The sequence below is a fragment of the Sus scrofa genome, chromosome 17 (assembly GCF_000003025.6).
Source record: "Sus scrofa isolate TJ Tabasco breed Duroc chromosome 17, Sscrofa11.1, whole genome shotgun sequence".
NCBI lineage: Eukaryota > Metazoa > Chordata > Mammalia > Artiodactyla > Suidae > Sus > Sus scrofa.
The window spans coordinates 28604874-28623695 of NC_010459.5; the positions used below are offsets into that span (position 1 = coordinate 28604874).

An 18822-nucleotide genomic window follows, 5' to 3' on the forward strand; every position below is an offset into this window, starting at 1 on the left:
ATGGCTCAGTGGTAACAAACCCAACTAGTATCTATGAGGATGGGGGTTCGATCCCTGACTTCACTCAGTGGGTTAAGGACCCGATGTTGCCGTGAGCTGTGGTTAGGCTGGCAGCTGCAGCTGATTCAGCCCCTAGCCTAGGAACTTCCATATGCTGCAGGTGCGGCCCTAAAAAGCAAAAGACAAACAAAACTGCAACCAGTTCAGATGTCGCCTTTGACTAGAAAAAAAATCTTTACTTTGAAGGTGGGCAATCAAGACGAAAACTTAGGATGAGATTTTAAGAGCTGTGTATGGATGGACAGCAAAAAACATGACTATCTTTATATGACGTTACCACCAATAAACACAATGTTCAAACTGACTCCCTCTGGAGCACACCCCCCCCCCATCTGGGGCAGGCCACATACCTGCAGCATCGCCTGGGCCCCCGCTTTCACGTTCTGATTTTCCTCTTCTGTCACACACCCTCTGCTCACGGCACTCGTGAAAGAGTACGTTCGTCCCCAACTGGAAGATCGCTTGTGACCGGAACTTTCAGACGAGGTCTTTCGAAAATAAGTCAGTGAGCAGAGTGGGGAAAGCACAGGTTGCATATTTAATTCCTCACACTCACCAGAATTCATAAGAATACAGGTTCTAAAAGGCAAGTCTCTCTTCCATTGTGCTTACCCTTCTACTTCCAGTACCTAAAATAGTGCCTGACACTTAGTATGCACTGAAGAAATAAACAGGTAATTAATGTTTGGGCAAAGACTGAACGAGAGTGACTGCTCATTTATCTTGATCCCGTGACTAGTTATTAAAGTGATTTCCCCAATGTTGAAAACCGACATTATGGAATGAATATAGATACTTACAAGTGATATACCTTTGGTTACATGTATTTTTTAATGTTTGTTGTTAGTTGCTACAACAAACACTTTTAGAAATAATTCTCAGACTAGATTTCAAAAGAGCATGCCAGAAATATATATAGGAGAGCCACTCTGTTGTTTTAGATTTATCCAGCCTGAGGCTTTACCTAACATGGAATGAGGGTCCATCCTAACAGCCCCCCTCTCCCAGGACAGCACCCACCCCTGCAGCTGGGTGCATAAACATGGGGTTAGTCCTTCCAAGTGTGTAACACTGGGCTGCTTCTGGTATGGGCCACTGTACGAGAATAGTCTGCCAAAATATTCTAAATGTAGCTTATCAAATACCATTTATTTAAACACAGCAATGATAAGGCAGTAATGCTTTTAGTCTTATACAGAGATGTGTAAAGTACACTGGCTTATTAAAGGATTCTCATGGGATGGTGAATAAAGAAGCTGTCATGTACAGGAGGCCAAGCCCAAGGTTAGGAGGTGACCAAGGACCCTGAACAGAGCACAGAGGCAGCCTCCCTGAGGCAGTGCTCCTGGAGCTCAGCGACCTGAGAACATCAGATCTCATAACAAAGAGGTCGCCTGCCTGCGTGCTGCTGACTGGCCCTTGACAGAGCAGGTGTACTTTGCTAAAATACAGACGGTCCCAACTCCAACAAGTGATGAAATATTACCTCCTTGGCATCGGTTTCTGAAAATCCTAATTTTTCAGCATCTTCTTGGGCAACTTCTTTTATGTCTGGTTCCTCCATGAACACAGGTTTTTCCTGGAGGATCCACTTTCTGTACACCTGAACTACTTTTCTGGTGACAGCTATGTCACAGGAAGGCAACAAAAATGCCTAAAATGACAAGAGAAAGTCCCTTTAACACCAACTCAGATCACCATTGAGCCAAACAGACATTTTCAATGACTGTCACCAATTTCAGACTTCCCTTCAAAACACAGGAAAGCATCATGGGAATATACTACACGAGGCCCCATATTCGTGTGCACACCAAACTCATCTGATGGAAAAAAGACATCTATGTAATAACTGGGTCCGAAAGCAAAACACAAGCTAAAAGTAACTTCTATATTCTGAATAATTTTCCCACAAAATAACCAAAATGCATACCTACAGAGATATATTAATTGGCTATATGAACAGTAATACCTGTGCAACAGAGACCCTTTCCCAATAAACCAGAGACAGATGATGAGAGAACAGACATAACAGCACAGCCAGCCGTCACATCTCTTCCCAAGTTTGCGTTCGGTGAGGTGTTGGTAACTTGAACGGGCCACGGTGGGAGTCATAACCCCACAGAGGATGGCAAATGGTATCTACAGGCTCTTCTTTTCTCTCCTTTGTCTTTTTCTGCCTTTCTCTTTTCTTTCTCTTTCTTCCTTTCCCTTCATTCTTTCCTCCCTGCCTCCCTTCTTTTGTGGAGAGCCAGTTGTCCAGCCGGCCAGTTAGAGCACTGGGCACATCTATGTGAACTTTTTAACATTAAAGAACTCCGGAGTTCCCATCATGGCTCAGTGGTTAACGACCAGACTAGTATTCATGAGGACGTGGGCAGGTTCGATCCCTGGCACCACTCAGTGGGTTGAGGATCCAGAGTTGCCATAAGCTGTGGTGTAGGGTCGCAGACACAGCTCGGATCCCGCATTGCTGTGGCTCTGGTGTACGCCAGCAGCTACAGCTCTGATTCAACCCCTGTCCTGGGAACCTCCACATGTTGTGGGTGCAGCCCTAAGAAGACAAAGACAAAAGACAAAAAAAAAAAAAGAATTAAAGAACTCCTTACATAGCCACAGGTAAGAATTCTGACGTGATGTGGTCAGAATCCAAATGTAGACAACTAGGTAACACAAATCAATATCAAGGTATACTATGTTACGCTCCTCCTGGGAAGCAAATATAAATCCTGACTAAATAAAAGCATAGTAAAACCAAAATTATTTGTATAGTCTGGTCAATATGATAGACAGCATATTAATTAAAAAATTAGAAATATGAACAATAAAGTCAACACTAACAAAACCACAATAAAAACAGACAATAATTTAAATATATAGATCTAGATAAAGTATCAGAAAAAGATGAATATGAAACTGAAAAATAAAACCAAAATCCAAAATTCCATGTAAGTGACTGACAAGAGAATGAATATAACTGAAGAGAAAACTGGAAGAAAAATCAGATAAAACTATCCATCTGAGGAGTTGCATCACCACAGGCAACTCCAGATAAAACACCATAATGAGGAGCTCCCTTATGGTGCAGAACTTTAAGGACCTGGCACTGTCTCTGTGGCAGCTCCGGTTGCTGCTGGGGCGTGGGACTGATCCCCAGCCTGGCACAGTAGGTTGGGGGTCCCTGGCCCAGTGTAGCAGGTTAAGGATTTGGTGTTTCCATTTGTGACATAGGTCGCAGCTGCACTCAGATTTGATCCTTGGCCTCGGAACTTCCACATGCCATGGATGTGGCCAAAAAAAGGGGAAAAAAAAAAAATCCAGCAGAAAGCACAGAGAGACAAAGGCTGGCTCCATCAGAAGAGAGGTAAGAGAGAGAGCATATGGAAAAGACCTCTCCATGGCTGGAGATGCAGAATTAGTAAAAAAAAGGGCAGAAACCATTTTTGAGGAAAGAATGGCTGAGAATTTTGCCAAAATTGATAAAAGATCAAGAATCACAAAGAAACATAAGCAGCATAAATTTAAAGTATATTACACTTAGACTGCTGAAAACCAAAGAAAATCAGAAAATCTTAAAGGACCAAGTGGGAAAAAGACACATTTCTTCCAAAGGAACAGTCCCATGATTTAACACAATTTCTTTTTAAAAAAATTTTTTTTAATTGTTACCTCCCCAATAAGCATAATTTCTCATAGAAACAATGAAAGCCAAGAAACAATGAAAGAAAACATTCAATGTGCAGAAAGAAAACAGCTGCTGAAGTAGAATTTTACATCCAAGAAGAATGTACTTCAAAACTAAAAGCAAAACAGAAACGAGAGAAACAGAAATGAGAAAAATTTTATTGAGATCTGATCTAAGAGAAATACTAGAAAGAGAAGGAAAATAATCCCTTAAGCAGAAGGAAAACAATCCCAAGTTAGAGATTTGGGAAGAAATAAAGTGCAAGAAAAAGGGTAATTATTTGTGTGTGAGTGTGTGTGTGTGTGTGTGTGTGTGAATGAATAAAAAATGAATATATGTATATGAATAAAAATAAAACTAGATAAAACAATTATAGTAGTTCTGAAAGAGATGATACATGTGTATGTATACATATTTGTGTATATATAATATTTTATATTCATAATATGAAATTAAATGGTATATACCTATAAACATAACAATGCCATATAAACTGAGAAGGAGTAGATGGAACTGAAATGCATACTGAGAAGGTAAAAACTGCAACTAATGCTAGATTTTAAGTTAGGAATCCATATCGTTAACCCTTAAAATATTACAAATGTGTGTAAAAATACTAATTTAGAGGAGAAAAATTGGATGCTAAATGCAACCATTCTGAAAAAATTCAAGAGAGTTAGAAAGTAGAAAGACAATAGATTTAAATACAATTATAGCAGTGGTTCCATTAAATGTCAATGCAATACTGCTCCAATCCAAAGACAGAGATTATAAGGTTGAATTGTAAAAACTATTTAAAAGACCGCATGCCACTGACAAGAAGATATCCAGAACATATGAATATGGGGAAGTTCAAAGAAAATGTCAGAAAAAGATATACCATGCAAACGCTAACCAGAAGAAAACTGGAGAGCTATATTCAGCATAGGCAAGAACAACTTTAAGGCAAAAAAAACCACAAGACTAGAGAAAGAGAACAAATTCTTAATGATCAAAGATTCCATTCAAATGAATATATAGTAATTCTAAACAAGCATCACAACTAAGAATTTTACCTCAAAATATATATCTATACATAAAATACTGATAGACTTTTAAGAAAAACATAGAGAAATCCAATCACAGTAGGATATTTCTCAGGTAAGAAAATAGCAGACACAGCAGAAATGAATCCCACCAGGAACCATGAGGTTTCGGGTTTGATCCCTGGCTTTGCTCAGTGGCTTAAGGATCTAGCGTTGCCATGAGCTGTGGTGTAGGTTGCAGACATGGCTCGGATCCCGAGTTGCTGTGGCTGTGGTGTAGGCCGGCAGCTGTAGCTCCGATTAGACCCCTAGCTTGGAAGCCTCCATATGCCATGGGTGTAGCCCTAAAAAGACAAAAAAGAAAATAGCAGAAAAAAAATAATAGGGATAGAGGAGAGCTGAACACATACATCAGACCTTCTCACTCTCCTCCACTCTTTATCTCTCATACTCTTTTTTTGTTTTTTGTCTTTTGTCTCTTTAGGCCACATCCGCAGCATATGGAGGTTCCCAGGCTAGGGGTCTAATTGTAGCTGTAGCCACCAGCCTATACCACAGCCACAGCAGTGCTGGATCCTCAACCCACTGAGTAAGGCCAGGGATCGAACCTGCAACCTCATGGTTCCTAGTCGGATTCATTTCCACTGCGCCAAGACAGGAACTCCTCTCTCTCATACTCTTTTATCTCTGTGTCCCAGAGGTACATTTAGGATAATTTCTTCAGACCTCTCACCCAGTGTATTCCCTATTCGGCCGTATCTAATCTGCTATTAAACTTACCTACTGAGGTTTTCCTTTAATATTTCAATTATTACATTTTTTCATCTCTAGAAGTCCTATTTTCTTCCTATTTAAATCTGCTTCATCATCTACTACAGTTTCTTTTTTCCTGAAAACATGTGTAAGCTTCTCTTTCCTTTCTTTAGACACGCTAAACATTTTTATTCTGATGTCCTTGTGAAGTTTATCTGCTACTTCTGATTTGTTTGTCTAGAAAAGTTCTGATTTATAAATTCCTGGTGGAAGAAAGAATGACCTGAAGGTATTATACTCAGCTAAACTGCTGTTCATGTGCAAAGGCAAAAGGAAAACACTCCCCACTAGAAAAGGATTCAGGGTAGATAAACAACAAGGAATGACGGTAGCACAGAAAGTGATACTCAATTATCTTGTAAAAACCCATGATGGAAAAGAATCTGAAAAAGTACGTGTATATATATATAAAACTGAATCACTTTGAGATACACCTGAAATTAACACAACTATAAACCAACTATAGTGCAAATAAAAACAAATAGGAGTTCCCGTCACGGCACAGTGGTTAACGAATCCGACTAGGAACCATGGGGTTGCGGGTTCGATTCCTGGCCTTGTTCAGTGGGTTGACAATTCGGTGTTGCCGTGAGCTGTGGTGTAGGTTGCAGACGCAGGTTGGATCCCGCATTGCTGTGGCTCTGGAGTAGGCCGGCAGCTACAGCTCCGATTAGACCCCTAGCCTGGGAACCTCCACATGCCTCGGGAGTGGCCCAAGAAATGGCAAAAAGACAAAAAAATAATAATAATAGTAAATAAATAAATAAATAAATAAATAAGACTCAGGGAATAGAGTTCCCAAGACACCTTCTTGAAAACATCACTCAGCAACAAAAGGAGGCCAACCAGGAAGTCAATCAAAGCAAGTATTTTAGAGCTGTGGACTCAGAAGGAATGAAACTCTACATATAGAACCAAGACTAAACACCTCTGCACATCAAGAGGCCAAAGCCAACAGCAAAGGATCATAAATGTATAACATAAATTTATAATATAATGAAATCAGCAGATGGGGAGAAGAGGCTGAAAAAAATACAAGGCTTCTAATTTCTTCACATTTCATAACTAAGTGCTATCCAAAATTACAACATGCAGTTAAAAAGGGACTCCAACGCCTTCATGTTATTATAATCTTTGTATTACGGACGTATCCTTCAGTCATCAGTATTTCTTCTGGTAAAGAAATATTTACAACAATTCCTTCAGTTTTGCTTTCTTTTCTTCTGTTAAATTCAGATGAAAAATAAAATTTAGAATGACTCATTAAAATTGCATTAAAGAGTCATTAAGAATTAAAGATTTTACTGTCATATAGCTATTCTGTGGTCCACCACCCCACCCCCGCCACTTCCGCACACCTGTCGTGTCCCCTGCCTTAACTTTAGTCAGTCTTTGTCTGGCTCACCTGTTTTTGGCCATGGCTGCCTGCCTATCTACCTGTCCCTGACTACCTAATTCTACCTCTGTCTGCCTATCTGCACCTGCCCTCCTGTCCAGCTACACCTCCCTGCTTCCCTCCACCTCTGCTAGCTGGCCTGTTTTCTATGCCTGTCTGCCAGTTTATGTCTATCAGCTCATCTCTCAGCCTTCCTGTCTACCCATCTGCCAGGCTGCTTTCTGTCTGATTATATCCTGTCTTACCCATGTCCTCTCTGCTGGTCTGCCATGTTGCCAGGCCAGCAGCCATATGTACACATACAGGAATATCTAGAATCATGCGCTCCTGACACTGATACAATGCCAACAGTTACTTAGATGGTAGTGTTTTGAGTGCTTTGTTTTTTGCTTTCTCTTCTATAATTATATATGGAGGAGGGCTGTTTATATGTAATGAACAGTCATCTTTTTTTAATAAAACTAAAGTTGTTCTTAGGAGTTCCCCTTGTAGCTCAGTGGTAACAAACCCAACTAAGCAGGGCAGACGAGACAGCAAGGGGGCATTTAGAAGGCAGGCGTGGGCTTAAGAAGCAAGGTCTGGACAGAAGCTTGCCTGGGAAGCAGACACCACAGCTGAGCCCCCACGAGGCAAATGTGGAGTCAGAGAAGAGGCCCAAGGCCAGAACCTTGGTCATCAAGTGTAATTTGGAGTAAAACCTACACAAGGGCCAGGAAGACAGGGAGTGAGAAGAACCCAGGCAGTGCTGGGCTGCAAAATCAGGAAATATTCTATAAGGGGAATTTTAATTGGAGATTAAACATTTTCGTAATTTTTTTTTATTGGTTACAATACAAAATACAGTAAAACCTCTAAGTTGCTTTGCATTATGCTGGGACTGTTGCTCTTTTTTTTTTTTTTTTTTTTTTTTTTGTCTTTCCTAGGGCCACACCCACAGCATATGGAGATTCCCAGGCTAGGGGTCAAATCAGAACTGTTGCCTCTGACCTAAGCCAGAGCCACAGCAACGCCAGATCCAAGCCGCGTCTGTGACCTACACCACAGCTCGCAGCAATGCCGGATCCTTAACCCACTGAGCAAGGCCAGGGATGGAACCCACAACCCCATGGTTCCTAGTCAGATTCGTTAACCACCTAGCCACAGCGGGAACTCCTTGGGACTGTGCTCTTAGGGGATGTTTCTGTGCTTTAAGTCTCAGGGGTGAAGGTTTCCTCCTCCCCTCTCCCATCTCCAGTCTTGCCTCCAGGGGAAGCTCTTCGAGGAGCATAAAGCAGGTTCCTCCTCCCCTCCCCCCAGCAGGGTCTCTGCCATCCAACAGCCTCCCCCTCTGCTCAGGGCTCAGACTGAGCCGACATCCCCTCATCACACACATGCTCTCCGTTTTCCAGAGCACCAGTGTCCAGATGCAGGGGGCCGGGGGCTGCCCCCACATGCAGAGCCCCTGTCTCAGCCCCATGGAGGCCTCTCCCAGATGCTGCAGCTGAGCGTTTCTGCACTGCAGCACTACTGACATAGGGGCCACACACGGCTGGGGTGGGGTGCTGTCCAGTGTACTGGAGGTGCTGAAAATCATCCCTGGTGCCAACAGCACCACCTCCCTCTCCATCTGAGATAATCCAAAACATGTGGAGGCAAGGCCAAGGTCCCCCAGAGGCAGAACCAGCCACAGCTGTGGGCACAGCTGCTCCCAGCTGGCCTCTGATCCCTCCAGCTTCCTCTCTTGCTGTAGCTGTTTCCCTGTTTGCACCCCTGCTCTTCCCAACACGTTCCCATCCACCAGCTTCCATGGAAGGTCTGTTATTTCAGTGTCTTGGCCTAGGTTCTTTCTTTGCTCTCGCTCCCCTCCCTACCACCTCCTTTTTCCTCTTCTGCCATAAATACTTCTATCAGAGGGACCTGTCATGCTCCTCTGCAGGCCAAGTCCACCTTGGACTGTTTGCAGAAACCTACAGCTTGAGAGCTGTCTACAGCCTCAGGAACAATCCAGCCTTGGGCCCGTCTCTGTGCTCATGCCTTGAGGAGGGTTCAGGAACAGCTTTATTTCCACCCACCTCTGGGTCTAAAGTTTGTTATGGAAACATGAGGCTATCTGTGAGATGATTCTGCTCAAATGTAGAACTTGCCCACCACATGTAGGAATTTTATAAAAGCCAAGTCAGGAAAAACACATTAAAAATTACCAAAAATCCCCAATTACAGTATTCCACACAATAAATAAAAGGTGGGCTTAGAGAAACGTCACTGAGTTCTGTAACTGAGCCTAACTTGTCCATTACATTTCTGACGTTATTATGTATCACAAGTAAAGGGACAACAATCTTCAGCTTTCTGCTCACACGGGTGCATGCAGTGGAACAGGCACATGGGCGCTCATGCGCACTGACCTGACGGAACACTTCGTTCACGAAGTTGACGTAGCCACGCGTGGACAGCAGGATGCGCTGCACCATCTCGTACACGGCGCGGTGCTCCTCCTCGACGCTGCAGAGGCTCGAGCTGCTGAGCCTCCGGTCCGACAAGGTGCTGCTGTTGGAGTGGCTTCTGTCCGGCTCGGCTGCCCCGCTGTCCAGCTCGGGTGCCCGGTCTTGCACTGCGGCTCCACCCCCGACGGTCTGGAAGAAAGTCACCAGCATTCCTGAGCATCCCTCCCCGACCCAAGAACACCTAGCAGACTGAAGACCTGAAGATGTGTCTTATTTAAGGAACTCGCTTACCATCAACTGGACAAGCTGAAACCAGTCCTGCTCCAAGCACAAGGGGCTCCAGGACCTGCACTGTGAGTTTTCCAATTCACCAACTCAGTTATTTTAAGGGGAAAACTACTGAAGTATTGACCAGAGGGAGGCTGTGAAATTTTATCAACCTAAAAAGTTTGGTTTATACCTGTAAAATCGCAGAATAAATTAATGTGCATTGACATTATATTACCACACCTTTGGTCTCTACCCTTTTGGCACTTCCTCTTTGGGCACAGAAATGTGAAAATTTGGAGGATTTTTTGCAGCCAGTGTTGAGAAGCATCATCTGATTCATACAAGTAAGTGATACCTTGATTGGAGGAATGTCAATACCTTTAAAGGTAGTTTATAAGAAGAATTCTGAAATGAGTTTCATATTCAGACGCTCGAATCAAATGTAACTAAAATATTTATAAAATTAAATATTTACAGACTTAGGAGCACAAAGAGATAAAATAATCCATGTAACTGCCCATAAAGTTTAAATTGATTTTTGCTCTGGTTTCCCCTAAAGATTTCTCCAAACATAACATATATACAATGTTACTTCATCTTCGTAAATTACACTATTATTCTTTGAAGTGTCAAAAATATATAACCCAAATACCACTAAACTTCCACCTACTGTGAACATTTTTTTACAAGAAGTGACAAGATATGAGTAGTACAAAATAATCATTTCAGTAATTGCCAAGAACAGTTTGAAAACAAAGCAGATATCCAAATAGCAATCTCTAGAGAAAATTAGTAGAAAATTATATTTATAGTACTATTTCTCTTCCTGCCTGAGCTATTGAGCCTGTGTGGCTTATCAAAGGCACTGTCCCACTGTGCAATGAGCTACCCTACAGAAATTATTTCATCTTTTTGATGGATCAACTACCTTCCATCGAAAAATAAAATTTTACTCATTTTTACTGATACACACATTTTTAATCTGTAAAGCATGGAGGCTGGATTAAGTCTAATGTCCCTGACCACTCAATAACCTGAGGCTTTTTGATCGATAATTGTCATTTTCACATAGGCCAAAAAGGAAGAAAGAAAAAAAAAAGCACATACACACTTACATAGCAAATTAAAAATGGCCACAAATTTTTTGGCACCCCCTCTGTGGAGGGTCAAGTCTATGTCTCCTCCTTTGATCCCCACGGACTGATGGACTGTGTTAACCAGCAGAAGGGGAGGGAGGGAGGGAGGCACCTGTACCAGGACCAGGCCCAAGAGGCTGGCTATTCCCACCTCGCCTCTCTTAGAACATCTGCCCTTCGAGGCCTGAGCAGCCAGGGAAGAAGTCCGAGTGCACTGATAGAGGGGCTGCGCTGGTGGATGAGGGGTGGGGGGAAGGCCTAGCTATGCCCAGCCTTCTTCCTACACTCCTGGGAGTAACAGGCACATGCATGAAGTCACTCTGGACCCTCCGGACTGACCAGCCAACTGAAGACCACCACCCGTGGACCTCAGTGAATGCCACATGAAACACAAAAATTGTTCAACCAAATCCCACCCCAATTCCTGACCCCAAAAGGGAGATATGTAATATGATTAAAGGCTCCTTATTTTAAGCTACTATGTTTTGAGGCCATCAGACAACTATACAGCAATTAGTTAACTAAAATAACAAAGAATTATGTTTAAAGGCACCAAGTAACTTTAAAAACTGAGCTGTTATCTAAATAGAGCACCATGGTATCATAGATGAATTTCCCATCATGCCGTAAATTGAACATTACTTTCCTTCATAAAACAATGCTTTTCTCGGCCTCCTCTCAACCACATCAGCAAAAAGCTGCTTTCCAGAAACATCTGTATGTTTTAACAGATGTAAGTGACGAGAGTGAAAACAAACTGATGATTCAAGTCTCATTTCTTGCCTCTTTTATGAAGACTAATAGGAAGAATATGAACATAAGTTAACTACAGAGAGGTCTGTTTTCTGCCCAATACAATCAAGCTGGAATTCGCCACTATGCTTTATTTAGTATGAGTGGATTCCAGAGCTAAATGCAGAGATGATTTTGATTTCTTTGGCACATGATGAGGGCTTGGCTAGTGATACAGACAAGTCTGCTTGGACCGGGGCTGCACTGGCAGGCTTCAGGAAACTGAGACGGGGGCTACCACTTAGCCCTCCCCTCTTACCTGGTCTTCTTTCAGCCCAAAAATCACCCTGGGACTTGCTCACCCTCAGCATCAGGCCCGATGATGACACCCGCTGAGCAGGTGTGAAAGGAGGATGCAGCTGCCATCCTGCTGGTGATGCTCAGTGCCTCAAGCCCCCACCATGGTTTGCCCACATGGTTGGGGGCAGCCCACACTTGCCTTGGGAGATCTTGAGATCACAGAGCACTAGAGTGTAGTCCACAGACAAGTGGGTCTGTGTGATATGCAAACTTGCGCAGGGGTATCAGTCTGTGTGATTCATTTTTTCTAATTGTTCATCCCCTGAGATACAACAATTTCAGGAAACCACAGCCCATGAATCATTAATGAAGGGCTGGTTCCAAATTAGTAAAAGTGATACTTCAACAAAATAACTAAAGAGCTATCATAGAAACAAGGATGATCAACTGTCTTAGCACCTCCAACTTTTTTTTTTTTCATTCTGTTATGGACAGAACTGGTAAAACATCGCTGCTGCAGAATAAAATAAAAATCTCCACTCTGTTTTCTCTGATGCAGGTACTTCTCTCTCATACAAAAATGATTTATCAAGGAATAAATGATAGTTCACCAAGGGAGCTCCCTTTGCGGCTCAACGGTTAAGGATCCTAACTAGGATCCATGAGGATGCAGGTTCAATTACTGTCCTCGCTCAGTGGGTTAAGGATCTGGCGTTACCATGAGCTGTGGTGTAGATTGCAGACATGGCTCATATCCTGAGTTGCTGTGGCTGTGGTGTAGGCTGAAAACTGGAGCTCCCAGTTTGACTCCTAGCCTGGGAATTTTCATATGCTGCGGGTAAGGCCCTAAAAAGCAAAAAAAAAAAAAAAAAGTTCACTGAAAACATTTTCAGCTGAGCTGATGCACCCAGAATATTCAGATTTGAAAGGCAGGTTTGTGGTCATTGTCACCTGTGTGGTTTGGGATTTCCCAGCAATATATTCTCGATCTCACATGAGTGACACCACCAAACAAGAACGGTTATCAGACCAGATTCTCCAAGGGGTAGCGAGCTAAGCCTGGGCGACGCACCAAGTCCTGTCCTCCCTGGTGGAAAATACCGTCAGAGCTATCAGGTCTAGATCAAAGGGAAATAGATACACTTTGGAAAACACACACGCACACAAAACTCATACGTGGCTTTTAACACAGAGTGGTACAAGTACGAATTCTATTTGGAAGCTGCATTTAAAATACTGTTTTAGCTACTTGAACTGATTAATAAATTCAGCAAAGTAGCAGGCTATAAGATTAACATTCAGAAGTCAGTCGCATTTCTGTATACCAGCAATGAAATATTAGAAAAGGAATACAAAAATACAATACCTTTTAAAATTGCACCTCACAAAATCAAATACCTCGGAATACACCTGACCAAGGAGGTAAAGGACTTATATGCTGAGAACTATAAAACTTTAATCAAAGAAATCAAAGAAGATGTAAAGAAATGGAAAGATATTCCATGTTCCTGGATTGGAAAAATCAATATTGTAAAAATGGCCATACTACCCAAAGCAATCTACAGATTCAATGCAATCCCTATCAAATTACTCATGACATTTTTCACAGAACTAGAACAAACTATCCAAAAATTTATATGGAACAACAAAAGACCCAGAATTGCCAAAGCAATCCTGAGAAACAAAAACCAAGCAGGGAACATAACTCTCCCAGACTTCAAGAAATACTACAAAGCCACAGTCATCAAAACAGTGTGGTACTAGTATCAAAACAGACAGACAGACCAATGCAACAGAACAGAGAACCCGGAAATAAACCCTGACACCTATGGTCAATGAATCTTTGACAGGGGAGGCAAGAACATAAAATGGGAAAAAGAAAGTCTATTCAGCAAGCATTTCTAGGAAACCTGACAGCTGCATGCAAAGCAATGAAATTAGAACATACCCTCACACCATGCACAAAAATAAACTCAAAATGGCTGAAAGACTTAAATATACGATAGGACACCATCAAACTCCTAGAAGAAAACATAGGCAAAACACTCTCTGACATCAACATCATGAATATTTTCTCAGGTCAGTCTCCCAAAGCAATAGAAATTAGAGCAAAAATAAACCCATGGGACCTAATCAAACTGAAAAGCTTTTGTACAGCAAAGGAAACCAAAAAGAAAACAAAAAGACGACTTACAGAATGGGCGAAAATAGCTGCAAATGATGCAACTGACAAGGGCTTAATCTCTAGAATATACAAGCAACTTATACAACCCAACAGCAAAAAAGCCAATCAACCAATGGAAAAATGGGCAAAAGACCTGAATAGACTCTTCTCCAAGGAAGATATAGAGATGGCCAACAAACACATGAGAAAATGCTCAACGTCGCTGATCATAAGAGAAATGCAAATCAAAACAGCCATGAGATACCACCTCACACCAGTCAGAATGGCCATCATTAATAAGTCCACAAATAACAAGTGCTGGAGGGGCTGTGGAGAAAAGGGAACCCTCCTGCACTGTTGGTGGGAATGTAAACTTGTACAGCCACTATGGAGAACAGTTTGGAGATACCTTAGAAATCTATACATAGAACTTCCATATGACCCTGCAATCCCACTCTTGGGCATCTATCCGAACAAAACTCTCCTTAAAAGAGACACGTGCACCCGCATGTTCATTGCAGCACTATTCACAATAGCCAGGACATGGAAACAAGCCAAATGTCCATCAACAGATGGTTGGATTCAGAAGATGTGGTATATATACACAATGGAATACTACTCAGCCATAAAAAAGAATGACATAATGCCATTTGCTGCAACATGGATGGAACTAGACAATCTTATACTGAGTGAAATGAGTCAGAAAGACAAAGACCATATGATATCTCTTATAACTGGAATCTAATATCCAGCACAAATGAACATCTCCACAGAAAAGAAAATCATGGACTTGGAAAATAGACTTGTGGCTGCCTGATGGGAGAGGGAGGGAGTGGGAGGGATCGGGAGCTTGAGCTTATCAGACACAACTTGGAATAGATTTACAAGGAGATCCTGCTGAGTAGCATTGAGAACTATGTCTAGATACTCATATTACAACAGAACAAAGGGTGGGGGAAAAAATGTATACATGTAAGGATAACTTGATCCCCTTGCTGTATGGTGGGAAAAAAAATAAATTATTAAATAAATAAATAACAAAAACAAAATAAATAAAATAAAATACTGTTTTAGGAGTTCCCTTTGTGGTTCAGCGGAAACAAATCTGACTAGAATCCATGAGGATGCGGGTTCAATCCCTGGCCTTGCTCAGTGGGCTGGAGATTCAGCATTGCCCTGAGCTGTGGTATATGTCACAGATGTGACTTGGATCCCACATTGCTTCGGCATCAGCCCGGTGGCTTCAGTTCCAATCCAACCCTTAGCCTGGGAACCTCCATAGGCCTCGGGTGTGGCCCTAAAAAGCAAAAAAATTAAAAATAAATAAATAAAAGGGCTCTTATAACAGCTGTAATTTCTTTGAAAAGAGATTCTAGATCACCTGACTTAGTGATGTTCACTATACACAGGTAAAATTATATTAAATTTGATATTGCAAACAAAAACTGTTCAGGAGATGAAAATAATCCTATGTGCTTTTATTCCTGCAACTCCATTTCCAAAATTTAATATTTGGTTGTTTAAATTGCTTTTTCTCATGTACAGTGGAAATGAGGAGCAGACACAGGTGAGATAAGGCAGGACACAGCTGTGATGGGAACACAAGAGACAAAGGTCGGCTGGGTAACAATCAACCTAGATCCCCTTGTCCCCAGAACCTCTGCACATGCCTTATAGGGCAGAATTGACTGAGCAAGTGAGATTAAATTAAGGATGCGGAGATGGGAAGGACTGTGGATTACCTGGGTGGTCCCAATGTGATCACAAGGATGCATAGGAGGCAGGAGGATGAGACACAGAGAAGGCGAGGCGAAGATGGAAACAGGTAGAAAAGGTGGTGTGAGGTAGGGAGCGAGCCTCCAAGGGGCCAGCGAAGGCACAAATACGGACCCTACTCTGGAGCCTCCAGAAGGTGAAAAGAACCACCAACACCCTGACTTTAGCCCAGGGAGACTGACCTGGGATTCTGATCCCTACTACTGTCAGATAATAAATACATGGTAATTAGCTACAGCAGCAGCAGCAGCAGGAAACTAATCAATAACGTATTGTGAGGTGCAGAAAGGCTACCACAGCAGTGGCCATTTCCAGGCAGAGCCATGTGCAGGGTATGACAGCAGTGGGCCTGGGAGTCATCTGACCAGCAGCCAGCCCCGCCCCCGCCTCTCAGACCCCAGTGCTCTGTGCACCCCTGAGAGCAGCACACCGGCCTCCCAGGAAGCTGAGCCCCGAGCCAGGGAGCATTCTGTCTCTTGGAAGCCAGGCACAACCCTCCCCAGCTGCTCACACACCCAGATCTGAGCCAAGCAACGCTGTGTCTGGTCCTTGCTCTAGAGCACGCAGGTAACCTACATTTTTCCACCCAGACAGAAGGAAAGGGCTTTATGTTTCTGGATTGTCCCCAAACATGAACTAGGACAGCAGCACCCCAGCCGTGGGCAGCAGTGCTGCCATCAGCAGAGCAGGCCACGGAGCTAGAGGGAAAGGGCGGAGGTGAGAAGAGGGGCTGAGGTGGGACCACAGAGCAGGGGAAGCCACATCCTCAGCCAGCCTCACCACGAGCTGCTCTTCTACGACATTCAAGTATCTCTTTTCTGCCTAAGACAGTTTGAGTTCTGGTGCCTTTCCTCTGTGAGGATGGTAAACCCTCCTAAACTGATTCAGGAGCTCAGACCCTCATGACACGGAAACGGCTAGATTACACAAGTGGGTGACTCACAAGGGTGAAGAGTCAAAGGGAGAAAAATCAGAACCTGGACGCAGTGGTTAATTCGCTACTTCTCATCATCCAAATGTATTTCCCAAGAATGAGTAACTTATTTTCATTACATATAGGTGACGGTTTTCTGTAATTTTGAAACTAGGCAGGAAGAAGTTACATCCTTGTTATGCAAGTGTTTTGAATTGCCTGCATAACCACATTAAGAGGCAATGAAAAAAATGTATCAGAGTGCGACTGAGTTTCTTACATTCCCTACAAAGTTCTATCTGAGGATTTGAAGTTTTTGCCTACTGATGGGTCACTGTAGCTCAGAATTAACTGTTTCCCTGACTGCTGGTGAGACCCAGAGCCATCTTAGTTTCCTCTTAGATGAACTGCCTGTCACCTCCTTTGTTCTTTTGTTTTTTTTTCTTTCTTTCTTTTTAGGGCCATGCCTGCCGCATATGGAAGTTCCCAGGATAGGGGCTGAATCGGAGCTACAGCTGCTGGCCTACACCACAGCCGCAGCCACACAGGATCCAAGCCAGGTCTACGACCTACACCACAGCTCATGGCAATGATGGATCCTTAATCCACTGAGCGAGGCCAGGGTTCGAACCCGAATCCTCATGGATATCAGCATATTCATTTCCACCTTGCCACAGCAGGAACTCCCTCCTTTGTCCATTTTTCAGTTAGGTTGTTTGTCTCGCATCCCTTCACAGGCGCTCTTGATAGAGCAGAGATATGAACCCTCTTCACAGCCATGATGGGACTGAGGCTCCTCAGTCTATTGCTTGCACCTGGCTTTATGCTCCCTTTTGACATACGACCTTTTCAACTTTTTAAAATAATGTCAAACCTCATTTACTCTATGGTTTGTGGGTCTTATCTCTACCAAACGTGGTCTGCCACTTCCCAAATGCATACATTCCTATAGATTTCTCCTAAGTTCTTCATCACTTTCTTTTTATATTTAGACCTTAAATGAACTTGGGCCTTAAGTCAACATGGCATGTGCTTATTTATGTCTGTGATTTGAAGTAAGGCTCTGAGAAGAGACTGACAAGACAGACAGGTTTCTTTCGCTTCCAGGGCTGCAGGTTAGATTAGCTATGCAGTACTAAGTCAGTGTCCTTCCTTTGAAGTAACTGCTGTTTCTGTTTGAAAGTCTGTGTCATTTTTTTTCTTAATCCCTGCAGGTCACACGCCTGTTTAGGTTGGTGTCTGTTTTGCTAATTCTTCCTGGGATTCAAAGGCCCTTTCAAACTTATGGTCTCCAAAGGAGACAGTTTGGGGGGGGGGGGTGCGCTGGGGTTGTGGGTTGGAAATCCTATAAAATTGGATTGTGATGATCATTGTACAACTATAAATGTAAAAAATTCATTGAGTAATAGAAAAAAAAAAAAGGCCCTTTCAGTCTAACGGGTGACCTTTTTTCAGCTCAGGTAAGCTTTTTTTTTACTGTTAGTTCCATTATCACTTCCCACTCTTCTGCCCTCAACAAGGTCTACAAGGTAGATTTGCACCTGTTCAAAGTTCTCACCTATTAATTTCTGATTTCCAGCTCTGTTTTTTTTTTTTTTAACCAGTATTATGGGATAGTTCTTCCGAAAACCAATTTTGTTCCCAGCAGTGAACATTACCTACTGCATGTTTAAATTCAGAAATTGAAGGTTTTGTTAAACCTTCTTTCAGTGAGTCTTCCGCTATCTTACCGTAATCATGTCTCACTCTGACATCTGTGGAAACGAGCTCCAGTGGGTCTTCAGTCACTTGTGGCCAGTGACACCTGTGCTCTGGACCTGCTCGGTGCTCCACCATCGAGCTACCAGGCACCCACCAAGTGACATACCCCAGCTCAGGTACCAAGAACTCCCCAAGTGACATACCCCCAGCTCGGGCCGGCATCACATGTCCGAGCACTGCAGGCATCAGCCAGCCTGCACTAGGTGGACCATGCGTCCTCCTCCTGTGCTTTGGGCCAGTGAAAAAGCCCATGAAGCTGTGACCAAGGCCAGCAAGAGAGGGCGGCCCCACAGGCCCACAGGAGGAGAGGGTTGCAACCAAGGCCTTAAGACAGACGGCCTTCGCTTCTGGGCGACCCCCTCTCCCATGGC

The 18822-nt window shown here is 43.1% G+C and overlaps 1 protein-coding gene across 10 annotated transcripts in view; it reads right to left on the bottom strand.

The window, feature by feature from the left end:
* Nucleotides 1-18822, bottom strand: part of RALGAPA2 (Ral GTPase activating protein catalytic alpha subunit 2) — a 271136-nt gene that overhangs the window by 196778 nt on the left and 55536 nt on the right. For all 10 annotated transcript variants that reach the window (XR_002340063.1, XM_021078026.1, XM_021078030.1 and 7 more), the window contains 3 exons: nucleotides 9361-9588; nucleotides 1547-1714; nucleotides 411-548 (listed from right to left, as the gene is read on the bottom strand). Coding sequence is in view for 9 of the 10 variants with exons in the window: in XM_021078026.1 (XP_020933685.1) it covers nucleotides 411-548; nucleotides 1547-1714; nucleotides 9361-9588 (534 nt within the window). In the remaining variant the exon portion in view is untranslated. The remainder of the gene's footprint in view (nucleotides 1-410; nucleotides 549-1546; nucleotides 1715-9360; nucleotides 9589-18822) is intronic.